Source organism: Lates calcarifer, unplaced genomic scaffold (assembly GCF_001640805.2).
Source record: "Lates calcarifer isolate ASB-BC8 unplaced genomic scaffold, TLL_Latcal_v3 _unitig_418_quiver_1136, whole genome shotgun sequence".
Taxonomy (NCBI): domain Eukaryota; kingdom Metazoa; phylum Chordata; class Actinopteri; family Centropomidae; genus Lates; species Lates calcarifer.
The window spans coordinates 1-24,931 of NW_026116760.1; the positions used below are offsets into that span (position 1 = coordinate 1).

At 41.2% G+C, this 24,931-nt stretch overlaps 1 protein-coding gene across 1 annotated transcript in view; it reads left to right on the forward strand.

Moving 5' to 3' along the window:
* Window positions 1–62: 62 nt before the first annotated feature.
* Window positions 63–24,931, forward strand: part of LOC108897007 (inositol 1,4,5-trisphosphate receptor type 1) — a gene marked incomplete at its 5' end in the record, with an annotated part of 33,597 nt that continues 8,728 nt past the window's right edge. The window contains 17 exon segments of the mRNA XM_018696371.1: window positions 63–93; window positions 95–242; window positions 6,931–7,114; window positions 7,454–7,716; window positions 8,516–8,716; window positions 10,102–10,212; window positions 10,773–10,868; window positions 10,941–11,075; window positions 11,597–11,704; window positions 12,254–12,485; window positions 15,140–15,262; window positions 19,848–20,023; window positions 20,599–20,763; window positions 21,179–21,368; window positions 21,623–21,715; window positions 22,749–22,897; window positions 24,171–24,336. Coding sequence (XP_018551887.1) covers window positions 63–93; window positions 95–242; window positions 6,931–7,114; window positions 7,454–7,716; window positions 8,516–8,716; window positions 10,102–10,212; window positions 10,773–10,868; window positions 10,941–11,075; window positions 11,597–11,704; window positions 12,254–12,485; window positions 15,140–15,262; window positions 19,848–20,023; window positions 20,599–20,763; window positions 21,179–21,368; window positions 21,623–21,715; window positions 22,749–22,897; window positions 24,171–24,336 — 2,571 coding nt within the window.

The following is a 24,931-nucleotide window of genomic DNA, read 5'->3' on the forward strand; positions in this document are numbered from 1 at the left end:
TGTAATTTGAATAAATCAGCATTAATGTAGATGATAATCTTTTCACATCTCTTTGACCATAGTTGTCAGCTCCGGAATTGGAGGGAAGGGAGCTTCTGGCAGAGGTCCAGTGCCACCTGGACAAAGAAGGGGCCTCTGATCTGGTCATTGATCTCATCATGAACGCTACCAGCGACCGAATCTTCCAAGAGAGCATACTGTTAGCCATTGCACTGCTGGAGGGTGGAAACACAGTCATCCAGGTAAGTGGAGGTTACTGGGTTCAAGAGGACACAGTGCAAACAGTTCAGTGGAGGGTAGGTGTGAAGTGTTAATGAGGTTCAACTCTCACGCCTTGCATGCAAATAAATGGAACTTCTAAAGGCATTCCCTTCAGAGAGGCATGAGCAGAATCTCAACAAGGAGATGTTATCTCAGGAGTTCAAAGCTGCAGCGTCAAAAATTTAAGTTATTGCCTTGCAGCTCCACTGCTGTCAAACAAAATGAAGTGGCCAAGAATGGGGAAAGGAAAAGATACTTTTAAAAGTTTTAAAAGCAAGACCTCTCTGTTGGGTGCAGAAAGCATCTCTGACATGTTAAAACTTATTAATGTTTTGAGTTGGGGAAAAATGGGAAAGTGAGTTTGGGCCATGAATAGACAGGAAAAAGGAAGTCAGAAAGGAAGAGGAACAGTAGTCTGCTGGGAGAGGTCCAAGCTGTGCTGCCAAACACGTCATCGCCTCCCCACAGCCAGCCAGGGGTTGCTACGGTAACGCTAACTCTTTACGAACCTCACAGCGAGCAGGTTGAGAGGGGAGAGAGCTGCTGTGTTTGCAACTGCATTATTTCAGCTTTGCAAGGTGCTTTGTGTGTTTGTGTGTGTGTGTATTTTATCTGCATGCATGTACTAGAATCTGTGTATGCATGTCTTTGTGACCCAGTGTGTGAGTGTGTGCTGCTTGTTGACTGTCTGTGAGTGTATTCTGGTTTTGTGGTTTGTGTATGCGTGCTCTTGTATGTTGTCTTGCATAAACAGGCCCGTTGCATAATAGGCTCCTATTTGCATAGTGTCGTTACCTGACAAGGCCTGACTTCCCAGCGTGTACACAAAGGCACTCACATGACTCATGTTACATAAGCTGCTGCCTGCCTCCCGTCTGCGTGAATGACGCCCTGAGCCCTGGGCCTCCTAACGTTCCAACTGGACTCTTAAATGGGTCATGCCTTGCTGGTGGAAAGAGGGCAATAAAAGGGAACCCCTTGGAGGCCTCAGGACAGATCCTATAGATTTCAGTAGCTCTCAGGTGTTACCTGAGGAAGCTCTGCTCCCCACAGCCTCCCTCAGGACACATCCATTCATGTGACTTATTGACTTAGCTGTCATTTCATGTGCTGATTGACCTTCAGGTCAGGGCATGATGAAGCTCAGTGTCCACTGCTGAGAGTAGCCTTTGGCTTGCATTTTGCACTGGGTGTGGCTCTTTTACTGTTTGTTTTGAGCTCCTTGGGGCATTGTAAATATTTGCAGTTCTGAATGTAAATGTTATATACATTTGAATATCAGAGAGGGCTTAGGCTGCGAGTTAGTCACAGTTATGTTCTATCTAGGCAATTCGCACCAAAGTTATTTGCGTGAATTACATAGAGACTACAGCAAATGTCTGAATTTCTGCCTCCGACTCCTTCTGTGACAAGTCGATTTTCCTTTGTTCGCAGAAAAGAACCTAAAAGTGAACTTGATAAGCAGAGGAGTTAATAGCATAAACAAGAACACGGCACAATTATGAAGACGCTTCTTGTTTCAGAATTAAAGTTAGGTGTTTTTCACCTCCTTTGGCATGATACAGGGACAAGTGAGCCTTGTTGAAGTCTCATGTATGGTCAAGAGAGAATTTACAAACATATCAGCAGATGCATCACATTTCCCTGTCTTACATAACGATGGGTTGCCTGCCCCCTTTTTAGGACAGAAGGGTGCTTGTTGTCTAAATGAAAAGCAGGACAAAAACATGCCCACAGATTTCTCCAAGCAGTCTGTTTGTTTGTTTTTGAGGTAATCCAGGGTCGTAGCCTAGCCAACAAAATTTCTGGGAAAAAGCAAGTAGGCTATAAGAGGGGAGATGGAGAGCTGTTGGTTTTGCTTCAGAATTAATGCATCCAGGGCCCACAGCTAGACTTGATATGGCAGCGCTGGGGACAAGGGAATGTGTTAGTGAATACAAATATGGGTCAGGACACAGCCTTTTCCTAGCTTACCTCTCGTATGATTTATAACAATAACAACAGCCCCCCAACCAATTGCTTCCTCTTAGAGATGTTTACGTTTGGACTAAAATAATTAGAGACTTTGTCATGATGCCACATGCTGGAACATCAAATGAAGAATATTAAAGACTCATGAGCTGAGTTGAAGGATTCAGGCATTTCTTATTTATAGGCTTTTATTGAATCCTATTAATTGCATTTTTGGAGCTGTCTGGCCACATCCTTTACAGCCACAAACATGTTGCTCAAAGACTTTCATCTTTGCTATAGACAGCTTAGGTTTCTCTCACACATTTACTTGTCACAAACTTGTTTGTCCATTTACCTATAAACATCCTCGTCATTAAGTGTCCAAAGCACTTGAGTCACAGTAATATCTGGACTGATACAGATTTTAGTTAAGCAGTCTAAAAGTGGAAATTTCAATCACCTCAAATCATGAACCTGTCTAGCCTATAATTTGAGCAGAAAAATCAGATAGCACCTCATCAATACACAATCTCTGAACAAGAAATGTGTTTGATGTAATGTCAGTACTTGCTTTAAATGTAAAGGCCTTTTTGCTTATCTGTATCTTCCAAACACTGAAAGTAATTCTTTTGTGGTTTGCTGAACACGTCATAATTCAAATGTGAGCATGTCTGAAAGGGTGCAACTACCACCAATAAAAACCAACCCCTCACAGCCGCAATGTGCTTATATGTGCTACACTTCACAGTAGAAATTCTCAGGTTAGGAAGTGAGAATTCTATGTCCTCACTTAAAATTCATTAACTAAAAACAACAGCCTAAATAAAGCTTGTCGTATGGAGAGTGTTTTGACAGAAGATAATACATTGGCTTTTGACTGATTCTGGCTTTGAAAAAGAAATTCTGGCAATGAATTACATTTATAAAGGGCACCCACATATGTCAAACATTAATCATTGGCCTACATAACTTGCCATAATAATCTGAACCTGCGTCCATCATCATGGGCTACATAACATGTTGTGTGACACGTATGCTCACATCCCCTAGGCTCTTGCTCAGTGACAAACACTGATACTGTGATACTGCTAGTGTAACCTAAGCAGACACGTAGCACACTAACTGTATCATGGCATAAAACTACACTCCTGAATGCTCATCTGTTCAACCCATTAGCACATGCACACACGCTCACTCCAGGATATACTTAGAGGCTAAAAAGCTTATTCCAAAAACAGCCTTTAGAGAGAGTGTGTGTGTGTTATGCAAGAGAAGAAGTGTAGATCTCTGTTCCTCCCAGCCCACCATCCATCTATTCAACACTGCCTTCATGACCTCAGACCCTCACTGTCACAGGAGCAAACAGGTGCCACCACTCTTACTCAGTAGGCTTGTTGTGGCACGCCGCTATCCTCAGCCCTCTGAACATGATTTACACCCCCCCCCCACCCCACCCCCCACTCCCAACCCTCCCACCCTCCCACCCTTGGTTCAAGTTCACTGTACAGCTACCCTCTTGGAAAGCTTTAAAAAGACTCTGCAAAGTGAGTATCCAGGCATCAGTGTCATCAACATGCCAGTTCTCTTCTGACCACAGAGTGAGCGGAGGATTCTCCTTTCTAAATCCCAGTTTATAGTTTATGGTAGTTTCATTATTGCTGTGTCCTCTGCGGCTTTTGAATCAGACCATCCACATTTTTGCTGTTGTTGTTGTTGTTGTTGTTGTTGAAGTCACTGGATTCATTTTAGACTTTGCTTGGCTGGCTGCCTGTATAGGATCTTGAGAACACGCACTCAGGCGTATTTCACTTTCATTTCGACGTCCTATCTGGCAGTCTTGTCGTAGCTTCAAAGTGCAGATCTCCTTGGTTACCAGCCGGGCGGTGGCAGAGTAGCCACCGAAGCTCTCCAATAAGCACAGAGATGGCTTTGTCACTCACCAAGGTGTCAGGCTGGAAAGGCGGGAGATGGATAAAAAGGAAGAGAGCTGGTGGTATAAACAGGCCTTACATAACTGGCCCGTGTTGATGCCAGGAGCCGGGGTGGCAGCTGACGGGGAAGGGAGAGAAAAGTAGAAGCACAGAATAATCAGAAAGGAGGCCCCCGCTGTGCTACCATGTTGAATCTGTAGAGGAAAAAAATGAATTATGAGTCCACCCTAAACCTGCTGTGCTGAACATGACTGACAACAGCAGGACCAGCAGAGCTCCCAGGAGGCTTAATGGTTCTGTAGTGGGACACATAGACAGATAAGCCGCTCCGGGGGGAAGAGCTGAGGCTGATTGGCTGACTAACCGTTTTCTTTATAGAATGACTCAGCAGTCAGTGGGGAGAAGTCGAGGATAAATTTGGTACACTTGTTCCAAGGGGTTATCAAAGTTGTTATCTCAACCTGTTTCCTTACGTAATATAGTCTTTGAATTCAGACTTGTGACATAACATGATATCTTGTGAGCTCTGCGAGGGAAGTGGAATCAAATTTTAATCAAACATAAAAGCAACAGTGGAACATGAAACATAGCACGGAACATGTGGCTGCTGACCAAGTATTTATTAATTCATTCAATTCAAAACATCTAAACATTTTTTTCTGTAAAAGCACTTTTATCATTAAACAAAACAAGCAGGCATGCAATAAATCTGCCTAAATGAGATACAGACTGAAGGGGGTAAAACTGATCTGAACCTTCAGCACATATGACAGACAAATGTTTACAAAATTATTCCCTTCGCATCAGTGAAGAAATTGACTTTTTATGGCCGCAGTCATGAGGTCTGTTTAATATGGTAATCTTGTAAAGCCGCTATCCTGGAGCTGTTGTCCCTGTCTGGGGAAGTCGGCCTGCTTGCATAAGTCTGACTCTTAATCAGATCACTATCAATGAATGACCCTGTCTTGTCAACAACATGATGTTAACAGCTTGAAAAACAAGCGAGAACACACTGTTGCATAAAAGAGAGGAGGAAAACAACTCTGATTTGTTAACGCATTAAGTGCTCTGCGTCCCTCAGGGCTTGAGTCAGGTGATTTTGCAGAGATTTTCACTCTGGAGGTTTCTCAGTGTCATATTTTCTACACAGATAAAGTCACTTCTCAGCTGTCCATTGCGCTCACATGTTTCGCAGTTTCACTGTTGGCATGTCTTCCTCCTCTCTCAGAAACGTAACTACGTTGAGCTAAACCTGGAAAGAATCTTATGTAACACACTCTCCAAACTGAATCTATGTATGTGGTAACTCCTGCCTGCAAAATGAACCACCCCACCACCACTACCACCTCTCCTCCCAATTTCGGACCCTCCCGCTTGCCGCTCACACCACACACTCAGTTCGTGCCATTCTGGCACTGAAAAGTAGGGCAGGGTTTTCCTCTCTCCCTCTCCCTTTCCCTCTTTCCACTGCTCACCCTCCATAGGCTGATGTAACAGTGTTAGAGCCAAGGCGCCGTGTGCCCTCACTGTAACCACTCAGCTGATTACAGGTCTTATGTAAGGAGGGATTGTCGAGATGAAAATGGGACAGAACATATGAGCCTGTTGCAGAAAAACAACAGCTCCATGCACACAAGCCTTTCAAACAAGATTGCCCTTTGTGTAATTCCTATAAGCAGAGCATTTCCTTCCTTACCTTTACTTTACTTTACATACCTCTTACTCATACTGGAGCAAACCTTCATTGTTGCAAAACTGAAAAGCTAAAAAAAAAAAAAAAAAGCTAATGTGTGGTTTGTTGCAGTTATAAATATATTATATTTGAATATGGTTTTTGTTGCAGCACAAGTGAGCCCAATTCTTTGAACATGTCTCTACAGCTGTGTGTGTTTACCTGCAGGTGTAAGTGTGTTTTGTTGGCATGCCTTTGTATTCATGCACACTTATACAGTAAATGCATGTGCAGCAGGGTGTGGGACTGGTTGTGTAGCTGCATCTTTTTGTCTGCACGCATTGGAATTTGGCTGCACGTGAATTCCAAATCCTGTCTTTGTTTTTTGCTGTTGCTTGTTTGTCTGTAAGAGCTAACACCCAACGTAGTCCTCAGGGTGCCAGAACCGTGTTGTGCCCAGAGGGCAGAGAGCAGATGGTGTAAAATCAGGTGAGCACGATGAGGCCTTACAGCATGATTTCCTGCCACTGTGAGAGCAGGCTTATATAACTGTGTTTAACTGAACCTCTGGCTCATAGCACTATGTAGAAACTGTAAGAGGGGCAACAAGATAATGATAAGAAGTGAACCTTGAACACCTGGTTCTTTGATAAAGGTGAATTTTGAAAAGAAACATTACTGGTAGCATGCTGGTGTTGCGCTGAAAGTTAACCACCTATGTCAACCACAGAAATTGGTATAAGGGCTGTGCGATTGAATAATAATAATTATTATTGTGAAATAATTTTACATTGCAATATAAAATGATGATATTACTTTGCTAATTTTCAACAAGCTTTCACTCAGGAGCAAAAATCAGCGTTTAAACTTGAAATAAATAATGATTAAATAATGATTTGGTCCCATGATAATTGTTTACTGATGTAAAGATATTGTGATAACATTTTTGGCTATAACGCTGAGCTCTAAGTGTTTGTGTAAACTTCTCCATCTGGAACAGCCAACAAGTAATCAGTCTTGAAAACGGAGACAAGTGTAAGACTTGAATATAGCTGAAAGTTAACTACTTTACGCATTACATGCATTGCCATTTTGCTCCTTATTTTTCTTCAGCGGTCGTTCTACCACCGTTTAACGGGGGACAACAAGTCTGAGAAATTCTTCAAGGTCTTTTACGAGCGCATGAAGCTGGCCCAGCAGGAGATCAAAGCCACTGTAACAGTCAATACTAGTGACCTGGGCAGCAAGAAGAAGGACGAGGAGCCACCAGACAAAGACACGCCTGCACGCAAGAAAGGTTAGGGGTCAGGAGTTGAGGTCACCAACATAACATAAGTAATTGTTAGATCATATTCTTAAGGGAATCACCCCTGACACCATTAAACTAGAAAAATAAACCTCTGTTACTTTCTGTTTGCTAAATACCCTTTGTATTGAAACAGGAATTGCCACATCATATATTTAGTTAATTTATTTTTGTACATTTTCTCTAGGCATTGATAAAATGTGATATATTTTTTTTCCAAAAAAAATCTCTATGCATGTGAGTGATTGGTCAGTTAGATGAACAGTCTTAATAACACTGTCTTATCTCCAGTGGTTTGTGTTTGACTCACTCCTCTGTACCTGTGGTTAGTGAAAGACCTGCCAGTGGTGGCAGTGGTGACCGAGGAGGTGAAGGAGCAGCTGGTGGAGGCCTCAGCCGTGACCAAGAAGGCCTTTACGACCTACCGACGCGAGGCCGAGGCCGAAGAACACCAAGCAGCCGCCGACGGCTCTCCTGTCCCGACTGCTGATAAGGGCCAGGAGGAAGGCGAGATGAGTGTTGTCATCACCATCATGCAACCCATCTTGCGTCTCATGCAGCTGCTCTGTGAGAACCACAACAGAGATCTACAGGTCAGCCATTATGCCAATTTGTTGTCACTGCGGGGCTTTTGTTTTGCACCCCCCCCCTTTCCCTAATGCCCTGTGACATGCTAACATTTCCTGACCTGTGTTCTGAATTTCAATCACCACACTCAGTTTATACAGAAATGAAACCATGTTGAAAATAGGCACCATTTGCAGAACTTCCTGATGCAGCTGTTTCCATATCTGGTGTGTCTTGGTCTGGTTTCACTATGAGGAGTGTGTTGGTGTTTAGTAATGGCTAGCTCCGGCAGCCCAGACAGAAGACTTCCTTCTTGCACTGATTCTGTTTACACCCCAAACCGGGGCAGGTTATCATTAAATGATAGTTGGCTCGGTGCTGAATCATTCCGTCTCGCCCATCCTGACCCAGCGTGGGTGCAAGATATTGATTTGCTGCTAGCCATGTAGCACAAATGATCAATTCATTGAGATGTTTCTGTTCCTTCCGGAGACATCACTGCAGTAATTGTCTGGCTGCTGTATTGGCTCGCTTAAAAAGAAGACAAAAGTAGAACAAGCCACGACCAATGTGTTTAACTCTCAGTTCAGAGAAATGTGTTTTAGATTCCCTAAGTAGAAGCTTAAAGGAGTGTGTCTGGTACCAAGTGTTTCTACACACTCTGAGACCATGACTAATCAGCCTCAATCTTTTTGCCCCCCTTTTTGTAGTTCTAAGAAGCCATTTTGACATATATCACCTTTCCTGAGTGCATGGTAATAACATGAATCTTGAAAATGAAAGATTTCCCTTGTGAGTTTTTGTTTTATCTCTGTGCATCCCCAGAACTTTCTGCGCAATCAGAATAACAAGAACAACTATAATCTGGTGTGCGAGACCCTCCAGTTCCTGGACTGTATTTGTGGAAGTACAACAGGAGGACTGGGCCTGCTGGGACTTTACATCAATGAGAAGAATGTAGGACTCATCAACCAGACTGTGGAGAGCCTGACTGAGTACTGCCAGGGTCCCTGTCATGAAAACCAGGTGATACACATATCTACTTACTTAGAACAGAATTAAAATGCACTCTTATGAGTATATTTATTCTGTTTCGTCACAAATTTTACCATTTCTCATCCGGATAGTTGAATGTGGGTTTATTCTAACACTTTCTCAAATTAGCCTCACTTAACGTCAGAGTGACCTTTTCATTTTAGTAATCATACTGGTGGTTTTGTTTGGGTGGTACCATAATTAGTCCTGGGCATTTCTCCTTTCATGCAGCACTCAGCTGCTGCACTGAAGCTACACAGTCATTTGTCTTTCTTCAACAGTGTAACACCAGCCCACGGCAGGCGGTGTGCCTGTGTTTGTTCTTTGGCATGGATTAGCATTGCTCTGTCTTCTCACATGATGGTTGCATCCTCAGTTCCTACTGCTTCGGGGTCATTCTATGGCAAGTGTGAAACTGGCATGACTAAATAAGCAACTGGCTAAATGCAGTTGCTGCTTGAACTGATTTCGATTCCTTCGAGCAGCGCTAGAAGGGGGACTGCCAGACTAAACAAAGCTCTTTGTACGTATCTACTGGGAAGGAAAGGAGAGGGGCAAGAGCTGGAATTATTTTTGTTCATGTTTTGTTTGTGTGGTAGGATATATCTTGGTTAAAAGGTATCAGCATACTTGCTTTAAACCATCTGGTTGCCACAGGCCATTGTTTACTTTTGGAGCGTGTCTCATGTTTGGCAAAATAAACCATAATTTGTGTGTGTGAGTACAGAGCAAATACTCATAATACTTGACAAATAATTCTGAAATGTGACCCACCTCATCAGGACATGACCGTGTCACTTTGGTAAATTAATGGAGATTTGTTCTGTATTGTGCATCACAGAGGGAAAAAGGGCAGTTTTTGAAATATTTAATTGTTGGCCAGATAGCTTTCAAATCTGCCATGCTCTCTTGGACAGAGGTTTTAAGTCCGCTTGATCCATTTCAGCAACCAAAACAACACCATTTTATCACCCCTGTCTAAACAGCATATATTTTTACTTTTGTACTTTACTTTTGTTTTTGCAGTGTGTTCTTTGAATGAAGATTCAGTCTTATTAAGGTGTGACATGCAGCATTTTGATTACAAATATGTGGCAGAACAGCTCTCTGTTGATAGCATCTGTATTATGAATTAAGTTCATTGAAGATAATGTCAGCAATTTTGCATTAGTATAAACTGTGGGTAAATAATTAGAATGGGAGAATTTGATTTCTAGAATAATTGTTTACTGATTGTATTTATCTACTGCTTTTGCAGATAGTGTTGACAAAACTCAAGTCACATCAGAGAACAGACATTTTCACTGGTTAAAACTGGTAACCCTCCTAGTCTGTGTTATACTTAATTTCCTTTATTCATTTCATTTGCTCCTCAGAACTGCATCGCCACCCATGAATGCAACGGCATTGACATCATCATTGCTCTCATCCTCAATGACATCAACCCCCTTGGCAAGAAGAGAATGGATCTGGTGCTGGAACTCAAAGTGAGTGGTTATTGGTTTAATCACTGAAGAGGGAAAAAAACACTTCAAAATACATCTAGCGTTACATAACAGGTTTGGCTGTCTTTCCTGTTCGGACTGATGGTGTATTTTTCTTATTCCTGTAGAAGACTGTTGACAGTTGTAGACATCACACTGACATATTTTCTTTAAAGAATCACTAGAGATCAGACTTGATATTCAAATCCATACGCGGAGAAATTAGTCATTGAATTGCAAAGTTACTGTAGTCACAGTGTAATGATTGTGATTGCAGTCACACCACAGTGTTATGAGCTATTTGGCTAGCTGAACTTAAGACACATATTTCTCTAGAGATTATCAAGTCAGTACAGGAAGTCACCGACTGAAGACAATCTTGTGACAATGGTGGCTAAAAATAAGCATGCAAAAATGTCGTTTTGCAAAAGTAAGAATAGTCATAGTTGGATTTCCTCTTTAATGGTCCTTGATTTACTGCCTGTGTTCAGTATGGAATGCTGAACATCAGGTAGAGAAATCTGTTTGTGCCGTTATCTCTACCCTCTCATCTTTTTTTGTAGAATAATGCCTCCAAGCTGCTTCTTGCAATTATGGAGAGTCGCCATGACAGCGAAAACGCTGAGAGGATACTGTACAACATGAGGCCTAAAGAGCTGGTGCGTATGACACGATTCAGATCGTCGCAAGAGTATGAAGCAGATGTTATCTGACAGTCTATGTTCTTGCAGGTGGAAGTGATAAAAAAGGCCTATATGCAGGGAGAGATAGAGGTGGAGGAGCCACAGGAGGGTGAGGATGGAGAGGAGGAGCACTCTGCGTCTCCACGCAACGTTGGTCATAATATCTACATCTTGGCACATCAAGTAAGCCATCAACTATCCATAATAGGGACGGTCACACTCATGAGTAAATGGCTGTAGCACATGCATACATAATATAGCACGTGAACAATGGATATTAAATGGATTTACCGTTACTGTATGTCATTTCCTGTGGCTGCTATAGACATGTGATATCTGCCATTCTAAACTCATCTCCTCTTTTTCAGCCCTCAGGCTCTGCGCAGCTCAATAGCAGAGTGTCTGCTCAAACTATGATTTAGGTTAACAACAACAATTATAGCTATGCAACACCCACTGTCAGTCCACACCCTGCAGCCTTGTGGTTGAATGGATGGAACATCATGCATTCAAAAGAAGAATGAATAGCATGTACTGTACCCAGCTGTTAAATACCAGTAATGTTTCCTCACTAGTGCAGCATGTTAAATTCACTCATGTACAGTTTTAGGATGAACCTGTCTTATGATGATAGAAATAATCTTTGTGATGACTGTGTGTCATTGATCTGTTTATCACTGATTCCATGGTGTTTGTCATTTCAGTTAGCCCGTCACAACAAGGAGCTACAGGCTATGTTGAAGCCAGGGGGCACGTATGGAGAGGGTGACGAGGCTCTTGAGTTCTATGCCAAGCACACAGCTCAGATTGAGGTCAGTTGTTAGGCTGTGCCATTTTGAATCTGCTACTGTCATTTTCTTATTTTTAATCTTTGATTTTAAGGTTTTACTGTGAAATATAGTCACAATCGTGCTGTTGTAGGCCCACTACCTGACATCTATTTTAAGATGTCTGCTTTAGCGTGACACTATTTTGGCTTGTTTTGGCATTAAAATTGACTTGAGGCTTGTCATAATATTTTTCTTGGCTTGCCTTAACATGTAGCTTGACAAAAGGATCAGCACCTTTGGCATGTTTGCATGTTTTCCTATGTGTGTGCTCAATGAAAAAGAAAAAAAAAACAAATGTTGATTGTTGACTGTGTTCTGAACTTAAGTTGTTGGTTCAGTTTTTCAGCCACCTTCATAAAGAGCACAACCCTTTTATTTGTATTGAGAAGTATAACTAGTAACTGACTAAAAGAAGCAGTCTATTTTCAGATAATCTATTCTCATAGAAGATAGTTCAGGGTCATGGTTTATTTGCTCACAACCGTGACAAGGAGTGTGTGACTAGCAGCCGCTGCCGTTGGTTGTGTCCAGATTGTACGACTAGATCGCACCATGGAGCAGATAGTCTTTCCTGTGCCCAACATCTGCGAGTTCCTCACCCAAGAGTCCAAGCTGCGTGTCTACTATACCACAGAGCGGGATGAGCAGGGTAGCAAGATCAATGACTTCTTCCTGCGCTCCGAGGACCTCTTCAATGAAATGAACTGGCAGAAGAAGCTGCGAGGTACTCAAGAGGCTACTGGTAACACAAACACAGTTCCCTGTGCGTCTTTCTCCTCAACTCTTTACCTTATAGTTTTGGGTTTACATGCTTTCCTCGTGCATCCCTGCAGGTCCCTGAGAGCTCTCCCTGAATAGAATAGGAATAGTAAAGCCCCTTTCCCACATGATGCACCAATAATGCTGGCATCATTTATGTAACAGGAACTGTAGATAAAATTTCCCTACAAGTCAGTCTTGAAATTCCCTAAATTAAGATCTAGTGAAATTTCCCAAACTCTTCCACCCACATCTGCAGTGTGACCGAAAGCCATAAAATGCAGCACAGTAAAGGACACAGTGGAGGTTTGATTATTAAAAACAGTAGGACTTAGTAGAACTTCTCCTTTGTCTAACATGTTTGCAACTCTGAAAGCACAGTGGACAACCAGGTGTGATTAAAAAAAAAAACAGTGTGGCAACAAGAGCAACTATAGCCAGGTACTCATGGAATTACAAATATGACAGTACAAACAAGTCATACACACAGATGTTAGACCCTCAGACAGGTCTAAACTGTAACTCTTCTAAAATCCATAATTGAATCAGACTTTGTGGGAACACTCCCCTCCTATGGTGTTCTCAGCAGTGCTGCAAGAAAAAGCCTTATCAGACTGTAATGGTCATGTCTTTTGCAAAGAGGCTCAACACATTTTTAAATTGTGTACCATATTGAATTGTAAACAAAGCCAACAAACTCATTCTGATAACTGAACTCAGGAATGTAGCAGGTTCCATGTGTAAACGGGGCTGCACACTGCTCCCTTATCTCTGAACCCTGGAGGGATGGAAGTGGCGACAGCATGTAAACTGTGATAAGAAACTTATCAGTTGATATTACTTACAATACAGTATAAGTTAATAAGAGGCTAAGGTGTACTAACAATATACAGTATGTTCTACAGGGTTGTTAAATTGATGTGTTCTACCCAGGAAAGAGTGATGTCAGCTAGGAGAGTGTGATGTGGTGGATGATTAACACGATTGTTATGATTAAAACAAAATGCTGCGCCTTGCAATCATTTCCTTACTATGGAAGTTAAACTTATTTTCTGTATTCTAAGAAGATTATTGTGTCAGGTTCAGGCAAAAGAAAATTCTCATACTGGAAAAAAAAACATGGAGGAGTGGATGGAGTGTGAAGCCTTCTCTTTTTTTAAATTTCTGCTTTATTATAAGCAGAAATAGGACAGTAAGCTATACCAGGATGTTGTGCTTACTTGTTGCATCTTAGCCGACTGAGTTAGCAGGATGCTCCAATTATGCCCCATGTTAATGGGATTAATGGGTTTCACTGATTCATCAACCTGCCAGTTAGAGGTCATGCTCAGTCACACATCTCTTACTTTTGGCATGGCACAACCTTATTGGAGACTAATTAAGGCTGGATAGTGGACACAGGTTAGCTTCTGAGTCAGAAGGTAGGAGATCGGGAGCAGAAAGCCAAGACTGTAGAGACTGCTCACAGGTGATCCAGAAACACAAATGTGTGAAGTTCTCAACTGAAATCTCAGGAGTCATTTTCTCATTTTAAACTTTTGTTTTTCACTAATTTTAAATACCACAGTCTTGCAGCCCAGAACACTATTTTGAGTCTCGATTTCAGTGGAGCAGGTCACTGTTGACCCCCTGACAGATTCTTGCTATGGAAGGGAAGTGACAACTCCCAGCCCTTCCTCCCTTGTTTGCTTAAAGACTATGTTGTGGCCTGTCTCATGGTCAGGCCTAAAAAAGGGATGGCTTATCTATAATGTGAAAACACGTGACGACAACCACCTCTCTCCTATCTGAATGAATCAGCACAGCTGAAGACCATATTGTTCCATTGGTGCTAACCACTTGTCATGAATGTAGTGACTTCTGTTGCTGAAAGTCCCCACCCACAGTTCTTCTTTCTCTGATGAACAGCCAGGCTCAAAATAGTGTTGGCCATGCATGTATGCATGCAAATTCTTGTGTTTTTTCTCTCCTAAAAGTAGAAAAATCATTTAGCGTGTGTGAAATGTGACTGCCGATCGATTTTGTGTACGTGGATGGATTTAAATTGTGTCTGATTTTACTTTTCAAGATGAATCCTTTGTTTACAGTTTTAGTGCTTATAATTGCACTTACAACCACACAGACACCTTTGACAGTTCACCCCAAATTTGTGATATTTGTCAAATCACCCAGCTTTGGAGTGTTTAGTATTAAAGTTTGGTTGAAAAAATAAAAACATAAAAAAGTGTTCATCTATTGCCATAAGGTATCTCAACCCATTATCCTTGGTAGTACATCCAGTACCATTGTTTAGTGTCAGTGCATTGACTAGTATGCCCTTTTAAAGCAGAGGTTAAGGGTGTGAAGGATCAGATTTTGCAGACAGTAAGAAGTAAATCATCCTCATCTCTGCCTTTGTAGGCTTTAACTACAATTATTGGAAATGACAAAATAGCACAAAATTGACTAATTTTTCTCCTCTTTGGCATGAAACACCGATCAGTTACTGTGCGATTAACTTTGACTGTAAACTAAAGTGCAATGCAAAATTGTTTGCTAGATTGTGTTTGGTATGTAGCACAGTTCATGTAGAGTTGTCTGCATGATGTTAGGCTGCCACAGTGTTCTCTGTGCGGTACAATGACCTGTATTAATTTGCTTCTACGCCTTGTCCTCCAGCCCAGCCCATCCTGTACTGGTGCTCCAGGAACATGTCATTCTGGAGCAGCATCTCCTTCAACCTGGCTGTGCTCATGAACCTACTTGTGGCCTTCTTCTACCCTCTGGAGGGTGTCCGTGGAGGTCAGTCACCTTCAGTCTTTACCTTTTAAACTTTACCTTTACAACAAACTGTTGAAAAATGGCCCTGATTTCTTTTTTCTTTTTTTCTTTTTTTTGGGTGTGTGTGTGTTTATGCGCGCATGTGTGTGAGTGAGTTCATGTGCGTGTGTGCCCTGTGCTTGACTATTAAAACACAGGAAATAGGAGTGAGTGGCAAAACATTAGCTGTTCAGGCAAGGGCAGGGGTGGGGCCGGAGGCATATAGTACATATTTTGCATTACCAGAAACCTGTACGGCAAAGATGAATAAGAAAACAAATTGGGTCATGGCTTGTTAAGCTCTTTATTTTAGGGTTTGGAAGAATAGTGTTACACCCCTCCACGTTTCCACCCTCCAGGTGCAGCTCCTTGCTACCAGCTAGATAGAAACTTTGAGCACCTCATATTGTACAGCAGGAGTTTGTTTGCCCAGATTAATCCAATAGCAGTGACAAGCTTCTCTAGATACTTGTAGAGGAAGAGAGATGTTGTGTTTGCCAAATTTTTTAGGCAGCCACACCCACTTTCCACAATACTTTCCAGAAGTAAAAATGGGCAGAGCTCTGTTATGGTCTAAAAATGACACAGTGAAGTGAAATGGACTTGGCTGGAAGGGGATCCCTATTGATTTTACACATGAGAGTGTGTTTATGAGAGTTGTATATAGCCTTTTGTGGCTCTAGAGGGATCTGCACAAAAACAGATAATTTGCCATAAGTGATGTCACCTGAGGCAAAATCAGTCAGGTGCTACAAATTTGAATAAATAAATAAATAAATAAATCAGCAACACATGCTTTTTCAATGTGAGATCATGGTCTGCATTCAGGAGATCATTTCCTCTCCAACTGGGCACATGGTTCCTTGGATTACCTCCCAGTATAGCTTGAGCATTTACATCCAGCCTTTGCAATCATACACATATTTACAGTATAGCAGCTGGCATGTGATGAGATCTCACACTGTAAGATGCATTATTAGCGTTAAGTGTGCATGGGACTTTACAGAACACTGTGTGCTCCTGGGCTTGTGGTTTGGGTGTAGCCTCACACCTCCCTAACCAAAGTGAGTTTCACCACAAGTGGAGGTGTGATGAGAATGTAATCCTAGCTGAAGGTCTGGATCTTAAACTACAGTGCTGTCACAAAAGACCAAGACAGATTTGTTCTTAATTGGCTCCTGTCCTGGTAATTGATACTATACCTTTTCTGAGCTTCACTCACATGATAACACATGTTTTCAGATTTCTAGTCTCATTCTCACTCTGGTTTTGGTTTGACTAGTCTTCCTCTCCATATATATCACTTCTGGTAATTAGGTCTGTATCTGTGTGTGTTTGTGTGTGTTCAGACTTGCGTAAATACTACGGCTCCCCGTAAGGGCAGAATCTCGAGCAGGAAACATAATACTGTGTCACTGACTGTGGCACTTGAGATACCACTGAAAGTGACACCTACCAGATAAGAGACAGATACACATACAGCAAAACATCACGTCAGGCCTCTTACTTTACTTAACTCTCATGTAATCCACAACATGGCATTCTTTATTAAACCTTTTCATTTGTTTTTGCTTTGGTACAAGAGAAACATTTAAAAGTAGCCACCACCAATACACCAGATTTTCTATGAGAAAAAAATAGAGAACCAAAACCACTCAACAAACATTTACTAAAAAGCCTTTTGTAATAATGGGATAATGTTGGTAACTATGACTGTACACATACGTACATTTTAATCCAGCACCTCTCATGTTTCTAGTTTCTTGCCAGTGTTTGCTGGCATCAGTCACTGACAGGAAGTAAACCTGGACACTGGTGGAAATATGTTTTGCTAAGAAACATGGTGCTGTTTCCTAGCAACAGAAGTTATTGTAATCACCAGTTTTTAACTTATAAGTGGCTAAAGCATTCAAGTCGTATTTATGACTGGAAAAAACGCTATATACGGCTTGTTGTTTAATGACAATCATCAACAACCTTTCTCATCTCTACCATCAATCCCATATGACATGAACGTACATCAGACAAACTGAAAATTCTACCCTGATAACAAATATAGAAATTTCTAGTCTATAATAATTTGTTTGATTGGTTAGACTAATATCTGTCATCATATCGGATTTATCATTGATTTCTGATTTTTATAATACATTTTAAAACGAAACTAATAACTTTCCAACTTGATCAAAAACTAATATTTTTTTTAGCATTAGGTGTAAGAGTAATCTCAAATATACCTTACTATATATGTACTGTATATATCTATATGTATTGGTAAACAACTCTCCAACACAGTTGTGCCAGTAGAAAAAGAACAGACTTTTTTCTTCTTCTTTTTTTTTTTTTTTTTTTTTTTTTTACCTAACATGACAAAAAAAACAAAAAAAAAAACAGACTCATTTCAACTTTTTTGTGGGATCTACACCTTTCACGTTGCTTCCCACACCATAATAACCCATGGTCAGTCAGGTTTTGTCATGTGACCTTAAGTTACAGATTTTGGTTGGGAAAATTTGTCAGGTGCTGAGTCATGAGGTATAAGAGATTACCTCAGAGATATGATATTCATTCAAAGGGAGATGTCTAGGTGATAATCAATTCCTGCATGACAGGGGTTTTCACAAACCAAAGGAAAATGTGACAGACCTGAGCATGTTTTTACAGGCAGTTTCAGTTTTCTATTTGTTTTGCTGTCTCTCAGTCCTTTCCTTTTTTTCTCGGTTCTCCTCGAGGGCAGTATTTGTGGGGATGTGAAAAGCCACAGCCATTAAGGCTTCCATTGTTCCAGTGCAGAGTAGCAGAGAGAAGACGCACATTGTGATTCGTATAAACTTTCAATTGTTCTGTCTGGGGTCAAACGGCGAGGTCCCTTTTGTTTGAACTTCCTCACAGTGGTAGAGAAGAGACAAAAAAAGAGGTTGTTAGCTTAGTTCTAAAAACTCCATGTGGTTTACAGTGTCAAAGGTCTTGTGAGAGCTTAGCAGTTCATTTCAGGACGTGCCAATCAGTGCAAGATGGGTTAACAGATAGAGACTTCAGACTGAAGCCAGTTATTAAGAGAAAAAAAAGTCTTAGTCACTGCTAAGTTTTGCAATAGTGAAAATTTAATGACATGGTGTGTCCTGGATTCATACAAGCTTCGACCTCTCCTGTTAATATTCAAGCCATCCGCTTGCAAACCTTGAATAAACCAAACTACTCCAGTAAACTTTACTTGGGCATGACATGCATATAGTTTGACAATGTGACACGTTTATAGCCTTAAAGGTGTGATTAATGTGCAGAGTGTATAGATACACAGTAAAAAAAAAAACATTATTGTATTGGCTGCACACATCACTCACATGTCAATGGATGTTTCCTCTTAGCGGTTTGTTTGAAGAGAAAATGTGATTGGGAGCACCTTGAAAAACTCCAGGCTTGTGCACCTTCTGTAGAAAGGTGACGGTAACAGAAATGTGCATATGTGAGGTAAAGAAACTGTTCGCCACACAGCAAACATCAGGCTGTACATGAATTTGCTTTGGTTTAGTGTAAGTGGCTTAGTGTAAAGGTCAGTCTCTCTATCTTCTATCTGCAGAGTAAGCAGAGATATAAGTAAGAGAGATGAATGGTCTTAGTCTGTAGGTGTGTGACGTACAAGCTGCTGTGTCTGGGTTGGCTGCCAAGTCCGAGCACCCGGGCAGCCTGTTACGATGCAGTACCCAGGTCCATCCCCTGATGAATTTAGATGGAGCCAAGTGTATTTTTAGCCAGCTGGGAGTTATGTAATGAATACCTGTCATGTGATCTGTACACAGACAGGCGAGAAGAAGGAGGCCTTCAGAATTGAGGGCATTGTGGGAGATGTTGAAAGTGGTCTTCTTGATGCCTCAGAAAAAAGAAAGCCTTACTGAACTCCTTTTCCAACTTGATCAATGCATTTGTGTGTTAACACAGAGGAATTAACAAAATGAATCAGCCTTTCTGCTACATGCTGCCCAGGACTTGGCACTGAGCTGGTGCCTGGTGAGCTCATGTTAATGCTTTGCTGACCCACAATTACTGATGTGGAATACATAACTGTTGTGTAAAACACAACGCACACAGGGAGAGAGCTCCGCTTATGATGTACATTTTACAAATTATTGGGTTCATCAATGAAAACACCAAGATTTCTTTGTCTGGATGACACACGGTCCCAGTCAATAAAGCATCATTCATTTTTAACTGGTAATTTTACCCCTGTTTATAAATGAATGTAAATGAAATAAGCATGCATGCTCAGCTGCATCTATAAAATTGTGCATTCATGTTGTCACAGTTCTTTCTGAATAGGCAAAGAGGATAAACTGGAGTGAAGGCATCAAGATTCATAGTTAGATTTTCGCATCAGAACACAAACTTTTCTGCAGGTTTTTTTTCCTAAATGCTTTAAGTCATATTGGAGTGTAGTTTAAATGTTGTAGAGCTATAGTGTGTCTAAACCCCAGCTAACTGAATTAGCCTCTTGTTGACATTTTAAAGAGACAAATACATAGTTGGCTACATCATTGATTATTCTGTGGAACCCCTTCTTCATCATCAGGTACCCTGGAGCCCCATCTATCTGCCCTGCTGTGGATGGCCATGCTGGTGTCTCTGGCTATAGTCATCGTCTTGCCTCAGCCTCATGGTATCCGGGCACTCATCGCCTCCACCATTCTGCGCTTGATCTTCTCTGTAGGCCTGGAGCCCACTTTGCTTCTGCTGGGGGGTTTCAATGTAAGTGTGCATCAGTGTGTTCAGAACTGACACCCAGATATGCTATATTACCCAGTGGATGGTTGACTTGAATGTGCCTTGGCACAAGGCATAGTTACAGGTCAAACATTAACTGAACATTAAACTTATTAATACAAGACTAACACGTATGCAGTGCAGGAACACCATGGCGCCCATTAGTATAGAGCAACACTAAACATTTAACCGAGATTTAATCTCTCCAAGTCTCTCTCACTTCCCCTCCTGAAGTTGTCATGACTCTGACAGATTTTTAATGACTTATGTATCACTTCCAGAACCAGAGGTCTGATCTTACTGTGGACTGTGTATTGCATTATAGCTGCAAACACAAATGTCACTCATAGCCGGTACGTGTTGATGCATAAACCCTGGAGATTCCACACTCCACTGGTGGTCAACCACATCCACTTTATTTTTAGTAGTCTGTATAATGGTCATCTCCAGATCTTACTCAAAGACAAAAATACTACTATTACTACTACTGCTACTATTAAGCCTTACTTTGTCACTTTGAACATATTGTATGTTACCTCTGTGTGTCCATTGTTCTTCAGTTATGTAATAAGGTAATCTTCCTGATGAGCTTTGTTGGGAACCGAGGAACCTTCACCCGTGGCTACAAAGCCATGATCATGGATGTGGAGTTCCTGTACCACCTGCTCTACCTGATTATCTGCACCCTGGGGGTCTTTGTCCATGTCTTCTTTTACAGCTTGCTGGTACGTTAGCTCACACACAAACCAGATAATCTTATTCGTATATATATTCTTACACACATGGACAGTGACAGCCAAGGTAGTGGTATATTGACAACATTGTCCAACTTGTGCTAAATAGAAATAAAGATAGTATAGTGTAAATTTTTCTGTTGTTATTTTGCTCTGTAACTCAGAGAAACATGAGATAAAAATTGGATTTAGTTGCCATTTGATTGCTTATATAGGTACATATATTTTCTACCAACTTCAATTAACCATGAAACGCTCAGAAGATTTAAACAAAGGCTCAGATCCAAACAAAACTGTGGCCTTTGTTTGCCCATACACTCACATTTAGACACACTTTTTTCTCTTTTTCATGCATGTTATGCATACACATACTATACACACATCTCTGAATCTTTGCTCTTTCCAGCTCTTTGATCTGGTTTACCGAGAAGAGACCTTGCTGAACGTTATAAAGAGTGTGACCCGCAATGGCCGCTCCATTGTTCTGACAGCCGTGCTGGCTCTTATCCTCGTCTACCTCTTCTCCATTGTGGGTTATATCTTCTTCAAAGATGATTTCATTTTGGCTGTGGACAGAATACCCAACAAAACACTAGGTATGTTGAAATACAGGTTTCCTCTCAGTCCATTAATGGGATAAACATCAATTACTTGCCCTGTCTTGACCCAGCCAGTCAAGAGACTCAAACATGGAATGTTTTCCACAGCGCACACTCACTGGATGTCTGTGAAAATACATGTAGTCAAAGTGAAGCCAAGGAATACAAAAAGTGTGTGTCTGGTTTAATGCACATGCAAACCAACTGCAGATTGTTCAGTTGCATAAAGTTTTTTGTTCCCAAATGCATAGAACATGGAGCCAGTATGGTGGGAGAGTTCTTCTCTGGTGGAGTGTGTCAGAAAGAAAACAGGGAAAACTGTTCAGGAGAGGCCGCCATGGATGGTAGGTTCACAAATGTGGCAGCTAACTGTGTATGTGTCTGTCTGTGTGTGTGTGTGTGTGTGTGTGTGTGTGTGTGTGACTGAGGCGGAGGTTGGGCGACGGGGTCGAAGGGTTCTTTTAAGTTTAAATCCACATGTTGGTGCATGCCTGCGTCTCAAGAGATTCCCAAGTGTTTGTGTGTGACTGTGTGCTTATGTCTGTCTTTGAATGTCCATGCTTGTGAGTGTGTGTATGTAAAGGTCTTTATGTCCTCGCAGACATATGACTCAGCCGAAAGAGATTCGTCTCACTGAGCTGTAAATCTGGGCAACCAAGTGGTCATGGGATTAAACCTGGCTGGGGCAACTCAGGGCTTTCAGGCAGCTGGGTGAAACACCCAGGGTTTAGGCTCCTTGTGTGTCTCAGGGGACTGAGCCTAAGACCTGATGTAGGGGCCCGGGGTTGAAAGGTCAAGGATTAACTACCATCAGGTACAAGTTAGGTCTTTGGGTGCACACAGTGATGGCGCAGAGGGCTTCTTGCAGCAAACAATGAGTTCTTGCAAACTGACTGACCTTAATGGGAAAAGCTTCCAATCAAAGATGAACACATGCACCACCTTAAAATTGATCAGCCAACCGTGATGAATCCTCAAACTGCCTGGAGCCTGACCTCGTCTAGGCTTTCCTATCCATCACCACCAGACTGGCTAATTATGGTAGTCTGGTGACTTGTTTTTGTATGGATAGTTTGAGAAATTTCCCAGCCCAATTAAAAACTATTTCCCATGTGCTCTAATGGGGCTGATTCACTAAACCAATAATATGTAATAGAGTATGAAATCAGGCTTCAAATGCATATAGTGTTTTTAGTATATTGGATCAAAAGTCTTCTATTTATGGTGTAGCTTCTTTCCCACTGGCCTCCTTTTTATGAAGTTAAATTTAAAAGCATTATGGGTGGGTAATGGCAATGCAGCTGACTGATCAGACAAAGCTTTGCATTCAGCTTATACAGGAAATAATCGTCTGACATTATTGGTATGTCTCTTTAGCTTCCCTTGCCATCCAGCCGTCGGCGGTGGTGATCGAGGACAAGGAGCGAACGTGTGACTCCTTGCTCATGTGCATTGTCACAGTATTGAGTCACGGCCTCAGGAGTGGAGGAGGTGTTGGGGACGTCCTACGGAAGCCATCCAAAGAGGTACAGAGAACAGGAACACAACAACAACATGAAAGAAAAATAGATTGAGAGTTTAAAAAAACAAACAAAAAAAAAAAAAAACAGTGCCATTGTGTACCTCTTTTCTACTTTGAGAATTTTAGTTTAGAATTTATTATTTACCAAACTCTGATACAGATAACAGCAAAATGCAGTGCACATGGAAATGCTTGTACAATCCCCCTCCCACACACGTAAAGATTAAATTAAGATGAATTAAATTAAAGTGAATAGAGAAAACTGCTATCTAATAAGGGCATTTTTGTTAAATGAGCCCATAAGAGGATCACCATAATGTGTATTTAATTCTCTTTAATTTCAAAAAGTAGATATTCGATAACATATTTGACCTAATAAACACCAAAGAATTGTTACCCAGCCAGTGTGTCTAAAGTGGCTTTCTTTGAATTGAATTGAATTGTTAAAAATAAATAAATGAACATATAATGTGCTGATAGGTCAAACAGGTTGCACAGTGAACCTTCATAACTCCAAACATGCCAGAAAACGCATTAATGGTACTTGTCCAGGATAAAGACAATCTTGTACACTACCACAACGTGTTAGATTTGCAGCTTGACCCATAGAACGAGGGCATGACTCACAAGACTTACGTAAACCTCAGTTAGCTTAGCATTTATGTGAATTCTCTGATTGAGTTGCAGTTGTGTCAGGCTGTGTTTAACACTCAAAGATAACTTCTGCACAACTAGATAGTACCCTGTATGCAAAGAGGGCACTATGAGTCACTCAAATGTGTTAACACAAAATCACATACAAGTGGTGTCCATATTTACATAGACATAACTTTTCCCCCTCAGAGTAAATTAGATATTTTTACTGTTTAAATAAAACATTTCAGATGTTTTATTTTTGCAATGAAACTTGACATCCTACAGTTCAAAATTACTCAAGCAATCAGTGTCTGTATACATGTATGATGAGCTTAAAAATCTATTATCACTGGCTCAATATTTACTGATTGTAATAACTGCCAAATATTTCTTTGGATTTCTGTGCAAATCCAATTTCCAATTTAAAAAGAAATAAATAATTAAATAATAAAGTAGTAGGAGAAGACATTTGTTACCATTAGGAGAAGCAAACTAATAAACCTTCTTCTATGGTTGATTGAGTAATAGTTTAGTAGGGTGGAGATTCAAACTCTGTGTGTGTGTGTATGTGAGAGAGAGAGACATCAGCTTAGTTACTCATATTGATACTGCTTACAAGTTTTCTCCCCTTGGTTCAACAGGAACCCCTTTTTGCAGCCAGAGTGATCTACGATCTGCTCTTCTTCTTCATGGTCATCATTATTGTCCTCAACCTCATCTTTGGTGTCATCATTGATACTTTTGCTGACCTGAGGAGTGAGAAGCAGAAGAAAGAGGAAATCCTAAAGACAACATGTTTTATTTGTGGTGAGAAATTGCATTAAGATAAATGGTTATATTACAAAACTTTTAAGACCATTTAATTACGTGTCTGATTTTTTGTTTACCATAAAAGTCATTCTGCACACTCAGCAGACTGACGCTATTGTTAGTGAGCATTATGGGAATGTGACTCATGACCTTTGTCACATTTTTTCCAATCTTTTTTCCATCATCTCTGTATAGTAATCATTCTACCTTCTTAGAATTGAAAAAAGCGGAAATGTCTCGCATTTCCATTTGAGTCGAAGCTGCAGTCGATACTTGACGCAACACTTTTATCGTATTAGTTGTGCAGTACAGTCAGCAGGTGTGAATGCCAAGGCTTGCAGATGATGATGAAATCAAGAGAAATCAAACAAGTGGTCTGCTACCTCGCCTGCTCTTGTATGAGCATGCGACTGCTGTGATGCAGTGTCGCATCAAGGCTCTGTGCAAAATGGGGGCTGTTTTTCTGGGTAGTATAAACAATGAAACGCCTCCTCTTCCCAGAATGAATGGTTAGTCATGGCAGGTGCTGCTGTGGAGGAGGAGTGTTTCTTCCTGTTGCCATATGGGTCTTGACCATGTTAGACTGTACACT